The 11137-nt window shown below is 31.3% G+C and overlaps 1 protein-coding gene across 1 annotated transcript; it reads left to right on the forward strand.

The window, feature by feature from the left end:
* The first annotated feature begins 5329 nt into the window (after positions 1-5329).
* On the forward strand, positions 5330-8973 carry LOC140974333 (branched-chain amino acid aminotransferase 2, chloroplastic-like). Its single transcript, XM_073437717.1, has 10 exons — positions 5330-5564; positions 5724-5806; positions 5882-6059; positions 6178-6354; positions 6448-6579; positions 6995-7093; positions 7461-7577; positions 8182-8277; positions 8365-8477; positions 8679-8973. Exons 1-10 carry the CDS (start codon positions 5421-5423, stop codon positions 8791-8793), a joined length of 1254 nt encoding a protein of 417 aa, XP_073293818.1. The 5' UTR covers positions 5330-5420; the 3' UTR covers positions 8794-8973.
* Positions 8974-11137: the final 2164 nt, after the last annotated feature.

The following is an 11137-nucleotide window of genomic DNA, read 5'->3' on the forward strand; positions in this document are numbered from 1 at the left end:
TGATTGGTCAGGATTGGGTCAAGTACTCTCTTTGTTTTGTTTTGTTTTGTTTTTTTTTTTTAAAAAAAATTATTATTCTTCCCACTTGGCTAGTACTCTTATTAAACATTATTAAAATTATGAAAATTAAAAAATACATGATTAAAATTGAAACTTGATAACAGAGGATCAAAAACCTCACAAAACAAACTTACAAAACTAAAATTACAATTTTTCCTTTGAAAATTAAAGAACACCATAATTCTAAAATTGCAATGCATGTTACGGATCCATTTGCTTGAGTGCGTACATGTGTAGAAACACATTAATATGCGGGACAATGATTGAATCCATACAGCTCCCATCAGCCATGATATTTTTCGCGTGAATTCTTATCTTAGATCGAATATTCAAGTGTTGTCCCCCCCTTTTAAGGCACAACCCTTGTCCAATTCGATTAGTAAATTCCTTCAAACAGTTGCTAAATAATAATGAATGCTTTTGAATTTAACTGAAGAAGATTGGTAAATTTTCCCCAAAAAAAATTTTCTTCAAGGTAGATTGGACTAAATTGTGATAATTAATATTAAATTTCATATTTTAATCACTGCCGATGTTTTACCTTCTAATAAATCGCTATTTTTACGATCGAGCTAGGGTCATGTTCGTGCACAGTTGATTTACATGAACTATGAATAATTTGATCTTAAGATAAGGACAATATATGTGGTTTGGAATTATGTCCTAAAGATATCGACTTTTCTTAAAGTAAAGCTAGCATTGCCCAATCTCACTTGTAATATTAATAAAATGGTGCCATTCATTATCTCTTTCCAAGACTTTTATGTTGGAATGCACTTTCATTTGAAATCGTCATTTTTCTTTCGATAGATATATCATGGTCATCCATGTTACAATCCATTTTAGGTCACTATTCATATTGACGGTACTACATTAAAAAAAGGGAAGTTGTGAAAAATCCTCAATCAAAACATTTCTTTGGGTTCACTCCCTACCCACAAAATTGTGGTACTATGTCATACAAATTGTGGTACACTTCATGTGGAAATGTGGTACTAAAAAAGTACCCAGTGACTGAACACAAAAAAAAAACGACGGCTGGGGACTGAAGGCCAATTTCCCGTTAAAAAAACTGTGAATAATTGTTTCATAATAAATGTTGCGTTTGAGCTGCAATATGATTTAAAATATTAGAATACCGCTAATCATAACTATTGTCAAAATGATAAACCTCTTATCCTACAATAAATTCACTTCTCGGTAACTTCTAATAATTCTATAATAAATGGAAAAGGTTGAAATCAAATTAACTCATGCTCTCCCTATTTTCTATGCTATATTGGGTAATCTTCATCGGTTGTTATGAACATCATTCGATTTCGTGAATCCCGCATAAATTATATGTCCGAATATATAAAAATGCCCTTTTGATCTTTTCTCTTTTTTGTTCAAAGCAATGCTATGTATCTGTTTTAATGGCTTTCCCTTTGCTGGATTCATTCGTATTGGGAAAAATATATTTGTCGACCACTTTTCTTTCACCTTTTGAATTGCCTCATAATTTTTTTACTTGTTGGATTAAAAGCCCAAATATTAAGCGGCGTAAGATATATTCTCGACTTACGATTAATGGGAATATCGACTTATTCATCGTGTTTATTTATTTTGTTTCGTTTAAGGATAGCCCATTTTTATGGGTACATCGACCTTGTCCACTCAATATATATATACATGGGCGGATGCTGTATATGGGACAATAGTATGCTATTGCCCAGTAGAATTTTGTCCAAAATTTAATAGCCTATTTAAGTTGGTGGGTTATAGCATTGTAATATCTTTCAAAATTGCAGTTTTAATTTGTGAAGAGTAATTGGATACTTTTAAGGTTGAAACAATGGGAAAATTAGAAGACCAACTAAGGCTTTTGAGTTTCATGAAAATTCTATCCCTCAAAATTCTTATTATTCTTTAACTTCAAGATTCTTAGAAATCAAAATCTTGCTACGCTTATAAAACTTAATATGTATTATCTGTTCCCAGATTCATTGTAGATTTCAATCACCAAAATCTCTAAGATTATTCAGAGATTTCATTCAGCGAGAAAAAAAATGAATCTTTAAGGTAATTATGGTTCAATAAAATGGATGATTGGATATAAAATAGTCAGAACGGTTGTTTTCTTAGGAGGCAAAAACTTGTGTGAGACGGTCTCACGGGTCGTATTTTGTGAGACTGATCTCTTATTTGAATAATCCATGAAAAAGTATTACTTTTTATGCTGAGAGTATTACTTTTTATTGTGAATATCGATAGAGTTGACCTGTCTCACAGATAAAGATTCGTGAGATCGTCTCATAAGAGACCTACTATTCTTAGGAAATGTTTTGCGTAAATTTTAAATGTTTGATTTCTTTTTAAAGTAAAGAAAATATTCTAAAATTTTATATAATGGGAAAAGGATAAAATAAAATATTTGGGATGTGTTATAGGATGTCTTGGAAGGAGAAATTAGCTATACAGTTCGGAAAATATTGTCCATCAAATGAAAAGTTTTTGACTTCGCCCTTTTCTATATATTATATTTTTCTTTGGATTTCAACCAATTTTAAAAATTTTGCGGCGAGTACATTCATTTTTTTATATGCTCAAATAGTAATGTTAAAATGTTCTAAACAATCTTTTAAATAATAAGAATCAAAGTATATATTTAGGATAATCTTTTGTGGACAAAGTCGTCCAACTCTCCATCTTTTTGGAACATTTGTTTTTGTAGAAAAAGGTGGGGGAAGAATATATAATTGCAGATTTGTGGTCAACTTGGAAAATTAAGGAAATAAATAATATTTAAATGGAGTCAATAATTGGCTTAAGAATTTATTCCACATCAGTCGTAGTGGCTGCTGCCATTATCTTACAACGCTGGAGTATTTCAATTTTCTAATATTTTTTTCTAGTCTTTGTTTCTTCTTTTCCATCACACGGGCAATTAAATAAAAAGTTTTGCATGCCTAAACTTGCGATTGTAAATTAAGTTGTAAACATAATTTTATTGAATTGACTAAAAATTAAATATATTATGTTGAATATAATAGCTATCTTTAATGAGTTGAACAATCGAAATTTGACATTTAAAGTGTTTTACGGTTTAAAAAGATTTGAGTCGTATCATTGTCATCAAGTATAATTTTTAGTAAATCAGCAAGCTCTCAGTCCCAAAATTGATATAAGATTCAAGATCACGAATTCGGTTCTCATTTATTGGAAATAGTGCATTTATTGGTAAAAATATTGTTGTGATGCAATAATTGTTCATGTTGAGTAAAACAATCGAAACGTGGCGCTTGAACTGCTGTAAGATTTAAAAGATTTGAATTACTTGATTAACATCAGTTATAAATTTTGATAAGCAATAAACGCTGGATTCTTCTTCATATCCACTGAATTTATAGACGAAAAGTTACATTTTACCAAATATAAAAATTGATGGTTGATTTGTTTTTGTTTTGTTTTTTTTAAAAAAAAATTATCTCAATTTCTTAAGTGAAATTTGCTCCTAAAGTCACTTTTTGCACTACAACTTTTAGATACCAAAAGATATTGAGCTGAAAGGGAATATAAAAAAGAAGTATAATAAAGACATAATTTACTAAACCATGTATCCTTATGTTAAAATAGACATTTTATTCGACTCCATCCACGCAGTTAAGACCGTTCAATCCTCATCCTTCACGACCTTTGTAACGCTTCAAATTTTGTTGGCCACTATTTTCCAAACAATTTTTTAAAAAACTTTTTTGGCTCCATGTCTTATAATATTAAAAAAATAGCTTTCATTTGGTTTAAAAGGTAATAAAATGTGTTTCTACACAAGTGAAAAGATAAATGATGTTAAGCTGTTGGAAGTAAGTAATTGTATAAAATTACTTATGTGTTTCTTAATTGTATATTCATTCATTTTATTCAAGTAATTCACTACATTAATTATCGATGTTGTTTATCAAAGTCGCGTCGCTATCTATTAGCGACGGATTACAAACACACATGAAAGCGACGGTGTTTCAAAAACCGTCGCTATACTAAGCGATGGTTTCTGAAAAAACCGTCGCTATGGTAAGCGACGTTTTCGAAAGAACCGTAGTTTAATAATGAAGAAACGGTTTTTCTGTAAAGAAAAAATTAAAATTAATCAAAATACTCGCAAAATTTCATAAATACAATACATCGGAAAAATAAAAATTAAGTTTTCTATAAAAAAAACGTTTTAAAAACCTGATTTGCGCGAAGATATATAGATCTATGTACCGCTGAAATATATCATCGACGAGCAAATCTATGAAATTAATACAAAAATATGATAGTAAAAATAAAAAAAATCGATAGAGTTTCACTACAAAGTTAAAAAACCGCAAAGGCGTAAAAACCGTCGCTAAATGAAAAGGCGACGGTTTTTGCATAAGTCGTCGCTACATGTGCGACGGTTTACAAAAAACCGTCGCTATAATAGCAACGGTTTACCAAAAACCGTCGCTATTCCAACTGTTTTTTTTGTAGTGTTAAAACATAATAAATTATAAGTGTTTCTGCTCTCTTCACAATTGTTGTTCCATGATGAATATTAGTTCTGCAAATTATAAAAAAAGCCATTTGAGTTTCTTAATACCATATCAACAACAAAGGTAGATTAGTTATAAAATCAAGAACTTTTCCAATAACTTACATTAAAGTGAGTCATAATATCCAATTAAATTATCAGTAATTTTTATGCTTCAAATTCATCATTAAATTTTTTTATGTATGACGCATGTGTTTTGACTCTGATAGTTACTATTATTTAAGAAATAGAGTAATTAACGTTGATGTTTTATTTTTATAATTAATCTTTTATTTTAAATCGGTAAAAGTTATTAATTGTTTGAAATAATCCATTATTTATATACACTAGCAACTCATGCAAGCGATAACTCAGGTGCATATATTTTTTAACCTAATTAATTATTTATAATATCTTTGAATTATTGATTATGATTAACAAATTATTTAATAATTTTTAAAATATATTAAATGTGTTCTTATAATAATTTTATTGTATGAAAAAGGCGTAATTTTGTTCATCCCTTAAAATGATCAAAATATTTATTTAAAGGGTGGATGTATTATTATATATAATAAATATTTTAATAATATATTTCTTAAAAATTTGTTTTAGATTAAAAATAAAAATATGAATTTTTAACGTAAAATTTTAATGATAAAATAAAAAAACTATTGGCGTCGAATGGTCGACCAAACAGCAAAAAAGAACTCCATCGCGTTAGGCCTAACCTGGATAGACGACTTCACAGCACAGTAATTCCTCTGCCACCATCTATAATTTGTGGTGGTATTTCCTCGTAATAACCACAAATTTACAGAGGAGAAAAATGGAGAGCGGCGCTGTTTTTGCCGGCCTGCACCCAAATCCGCAGACCCATCACCACCTTCTGCTCGGTCCCTTGCGCAGCGCTATCAAAATCCTTCCTCCTGCTTTCACAGAGAGAAGGCTGTTTTCTCCTCAACCGCTGCAGGTATATGCTTGTTCTTGAATCAAATGAAATGGGGTTTATTTGGTTATACTTGTATCCCCCTTTCTTCTTCCCTCTGCTTTATTTCTCCTATGCGTTTGTGGGTTTCATGATTCATTATTTTTCATGTATTTTTTGAAGCGTTGTTGAATGTTTGTGCAGTTGCACAAGCAATCGCAATTTTCTTCTTTCAGTAAATTTAATGACAACAATGTTAATACTCTTCAAGTGGCCTCGCCTGCGAGGTATGATCTGTGGTCAATTGGGTCGCCTTTTGTTTTTCTGTGATTGGGTTTTGTTTTGATCTTTAATTTTTGCAGCAACGTAGCAGTAGAATCAGCCGACATTGATTGGGACAACTTAGGTTTTGGGTTTAGACCCACCGATTATATGTACATGATGAAATGTTCCCAAGGTGAAAGCTTTATAAAAGGTGAATTACAGAGATTTGGAAACATTGAGTTAAGCCCATATTCAGGAGTTTTGAACTATGGCCAAGTTAGTTGCGTTGTTTTTCTTTCCATTTTGCTTATATATTTTTTTTAAAACAAAAGGTTTGATTCTTGAATATTTGTTGGCTAGTTCTATAAAATATTCATTAAAAAGAAATTTGCAGGGATTGTTTGAAGGTTTAAAAGCTTATCGGAAACATGATGGTAAAATTTTACTCTTTCGTCCCGAGGAAAATGCACTACGACTCAAAATGGGAGCTGAGCGGATGTGCATGCCTTGTCCAACTGTAGAGCAGTTTGTGGAGGCTGTAAAAGCTACGGTTTTAAATAATGAAAGATGGGTATTGTCACGGTTCTACATGTAGCTCTAGATCTTATCATTTCTAGCATTGCTTTGAATCAATAAAGTTTTCTTGATTTATTCTCTGTTTCAGATTCCCCCACCGGGTAAAGGTTCTTTATATATAAGGCCGTTGCTCATGGGGAGTGGAGCTGTACTTGGTCTAGCACCAGCCCCTGAGTACACCTTTCTGATTTATGTTTCTCCAGTGGGAAACTATTTCAAGGTATACAATATTTTCTTGGAAGACTATGCTGCAACATTAATATGTGCCACTTGAATCACTATCTTCATGAAATGCTGTATTGGTGTTTAAGAGTTTATCATTGTATTTCATCTGCCTGAAGAATATTCTTTATATTAGTTTTATTGTATGTCCTTCATCTTGTAGGCATATCTTTTCCTGTATTCCTGCCTGAGATCATTTGTAATAGAGCATCTTTTTGTCTTTTTCCTACATACAAGAATTTCAAAGTAAAGTTTTTGTGCTTTTAGAACATTATATTATATTTGCTGGATAGTGTGCAGATGCACAATATTTAGTTTTATAACATTTGTCTTTAGTTAGTCTTTATCAGTCTTTACGAATTTGGTAACGATGCTATTTTTCCTTTCATTTTCTTTTTTACTTCTGATTCTAGGAAGGTTTGGCACCAATTAATTTGATAGTCGAGACAGAAATGCATCGGGCAACTCCTGGTGGTACTGGAGCTGTGAAGACTATTGGAAATTATGCTGGAGTAAGTGACTTTTGTGATGATTATAGTTACATACCATTTCATTGTGTTGCTTCTCATTTCTTGTCTTCTGCATTTGCTTGCATAAATATTCTCTTCCTTCATATCCTGGCTTTATACTCTGATGAAGTGATTTTGCTCTTCTTGCCACATGCACATTAAACATTGTGAAAAATATTTCTGTTTGATATTTCGCCAATCCTGTCTGAAAACACAAGTTAATTGTCTTTAATGACTGGTTTCTTGGCTTGGCATCGTGCTACTTGATAACTCTTAGAACTCTTTGTTTATGGTACAGTGTTTGTTTTTAGTTCTTTGTATTTGACATTGAAAACTGCGGGCTATATATTTTTATACAACTTATTTGTAGGTCCTAAAGGCACAGAGTGTTGCAAAAGCAAAAGGCTTTTCTGATGTTCTGTATTTGGACAGTACTCACAAGAAATACTTGGAAGAGGTGTCATCCTGCAATGTATTTGTTGTTAAGGTAAAGTATCTTCTAAATTAGCTCAAACAATTCCGAGGCTAAATTAAAAACTGCCCGCTTGAACTTTTTGCTGACATTATTGTCTCTAGCTTCTGCTTACTTTTTTCCTGCTGTGACCATATTGACCATTAAATGTATGACTTTAGAATGTTTTGATACATGTTGCTTATAAGTGCGAGAGGGTGGAAAATTTCTTACTTTAAAAATGTTGTTCTATTGTTTTTAAAAAAACATTGATGTTTGGATTGAAAAACTCGTTAAAAAATGTGCATAAAAGGGTCCAAATTCAGATGCCAGGAAATGTGGCTTATGGCCTTTTTGGCTAATGCTTCAACTTCTATGTGAAAAATAAACAAATTTCTTTTTTATTATCCACATCCACACATTAAAATTGCTTCCATTTTTTCCTGGGGTAAAAACCACTTAAAAACCGAGTTCAATAAAGGCTTTTATTAATTTATAACGTCTGTATTCAACTGACACTTTAAATCATTTATGGCTTTTAGTATATCGTACAAGTTTTTTTAATTCATCTGTTAATAAGCTTTGTACAAGTGTTTATGCCTTCACAATTTCGTCTGAAATCGAGTTACCATATTTTCAGGGTAATGTGATATCTACTCCTGCGATAAAAGGGACCATCCTACCCGGCATCACTCGGAAGAGCATAATAGATGTTGCTCGGAGTCGGGGATTTGAGGTACTTGTTTTGAACACAGCAGATTGATTGTTTTTTCAGCTCACTTTTCTGCTGCCAGCTATTAGTTTTGTTCCACGTGATATGTAGGTTGAGGAACGCATGGTGGCAGTCGATGAATTGCTTGATGCTGATGAAGTTTTCTGCACTGGAACTGCTGTTGTGGTTTCACCTGTAGGCAGTATAACATACCTTGATAAACGGTAATTTCTGGATTCTAGATTTTTAGTTACTTCATAAAGAAAATTGTGAGAACAGATCAAAGAAAATCTTAATGGATAAGATTCTGTTGGGAGATGAGCTCTTATCGGCTTTTAATATGGACATTCCATTTTCGTTCACGTAACCTTGTCCACAGCTCATGTCATGGTAAGTGAAAGCATGATTTGTTTTGCTATGTTCAGGGTAAGTTATGGAAGTGATGGCGTTGGTCGTGTGTCACAGCAACTCTATTCCGCTCTTACCAGCCTACAAACGGGACTCACAGAGGACAAAATGGGTTGGATCACTCAACTGTAGTAGGAACACATTATTGTCCCTTAAATTCTTGTTTTTGTTTTTGATTTTGTCTCGAGTTTGGATCTTTGTTTTGTTTTGGTACTTTTTTTTTTCTTGGCTTTTCATATCTTAGCATTATGCTGTGTGAATTTTGTTTCTATTTTAAGTTATGCTAGTCACCGTTTCTCTGTTTGTATGCTATGGCTTGTCTTTTCCCCATAATTGGACGATTATTTGAGACAACTCTACTCTCTCTCAGAGAGGGACCTTTGCGAATACCACGTCCTTGTCTTATATAACATTTGATCGAATTCAATTATGCAACATTTGAGCTAAACAATGGATCAACTAGGTGAATTTTAAATCAAATCAATGCAAATATTTCAATTCAAATATTTGGATTTGAAATGATATTTGAACAAAAGATCTGAAATTATTTCATATTGAGACGAAATTGAAATTTATTAGCAAAAGTTCGGCGGTGTACCATCACCTCTATAGAGAAAACGGACTAGAGATAAAAAAAAAAAAAAAGTTACTCATTGAAATAATATCAAATTTTGCTTAATTAAAAGTTGAAAAAAAATAAAATATGCCAGTAGGATGATTTTTCAAATTATTCATTCTCGCGTTGACATATTTTTCCTTTCACAAAACTCTTGTGAGACGGTCTCACTGATCAATTTCGTAGGTCGAATATCTTATTTGGGTCATCCGTGAAAAAATATTATTTTTTATGCTAAAAGTATTACTTTTTATTGTAAATATCGGTAGGGTTGACCCGTCTCACAGATAAAAATTCTTGAGACCGTTTTACAAGAGATTTACTATGATTTTTCGCTTCTCGATTTTCCCAAAAAAGTCTAAATTTTAATCTATAGCCTATGACATTTGCCTTTTCATGTGGATCACAGGGTTGTAGTCTGTAGATTCCATTTTATTCCGAATGTATACCTTTATATCGAATATTATTATCTTCAATTAATTATTTAATTTTTTATGAGGGAGCAAAAACAAAAGCTAACCTCCAACGAGAAGTACTACAACGTACAAGCAACCAAAAACGACTAAACGATCTGGTTGGACCTACATGGGCCCATGGAGTGGCCCATCTTCTGCCGTTCGGTGTATCACTGGTCTAAACGGGTCAAATTTTTGGAATCCACGAGCCACCAAAAACATGCAATCTAATTAGATTAAATGAAAAAAAAAACATAAATATTTTAGTGTGTTATTTTCTTAAAATTACAATCTCCATAGTTTTCTTGCAAGGAAAATTGCAAAAATAGCTTTTTAAATTAGTTGTTTGGCTATTAGCTCTGTCATAGTTCGATAAGTAGGTGTTTTTTTTTTTCTTTTAACTGTGGTGATGAAGTGACATTTGACATGTCAACAATATCCAAAGTTATGTTAAGAACTTTATGGTGCTACGTTAGTAATATTCGGTTAGAACTGTAAACGAATCAAACAAGTTCGCAAGTCNTCTTTTAACTGTGGTGATGAAGTGACATTTGACATGTCAACAATATCCAAAGTTATGTTAAGAACTTTATGGTGCTACGTTAGTAATATTCGGTTAGAACTGTAAACGAATCAAACAAGTTCGCAAGTCTTAATCTTTTATCAATGTAGTACAAATATATATTGAATATATATACATTTAGAGCTTTTTGAATATTTCAAGTTTTCAAATTTTCGTTCTCGAACCTTAATATCTGCTCAATAGTTCGAATATCTAACAAATAGGTTCAAACATTTCCAACCAAACTTGATCAAAACATTTAAAAATTTTCGATATTCAAATCAATCTTGAGAACAAATATACTTAATCCGAGCCATAAATTGTTAATAATTTTTTGCTCGATTTATTTACACCCTTAGTACCATGCTGGCATTTCGATTATTAGATTAAAACCAAACTTTGACTATTTATAGTATCGAAAAACAAAACATACCTTGTTTGGACAATATTTATAAAACATTTTTATAAAAGTATTTTTTCAAAAAATTTATAAAATATTTTAACAGTTGTTTTAAGAATAAATATGTGTTTGAACAACTATCATATAAAAACGATTTGAGTTAAAAATGTGTTCAGAAACTATTTAAAAAAAAATAACGATTGTATTTGTAAAAATAATTAAAAAGGTATTTGAACAACTATTTTATAAAAAAATATTTCTCATTTAACCATGTTTTATTATTCTAGAAATATTAAAAAACATCTCTTAATCGTTCCTTAAAAACTAACTTGGAGAACAATTTTTTTTTAGAAAAATTCAAAAACATGTTACAAAAATCTTATCCAAACACACAATTTAATTTTATTCACTTATAAAGCACAAAAAATGTTTTTAAAGTATAT

This window comes from Primulina huaijiensis, chromosome 3 (assembly GCF_012295235.1).
Source record: "Primulina huaijiensis isolate GDHJ02 chromosome 3, ASM1229523v2, whole genome shotgun sequence".
NCBI classification, from domain to species: domain Eukaryota; kingdom Viridiplantae; phylum Streptophyta; class Magnoliopsida; order Lamiales; family Gesneriaceae; genus Primulina; species Primulina huaijiensis.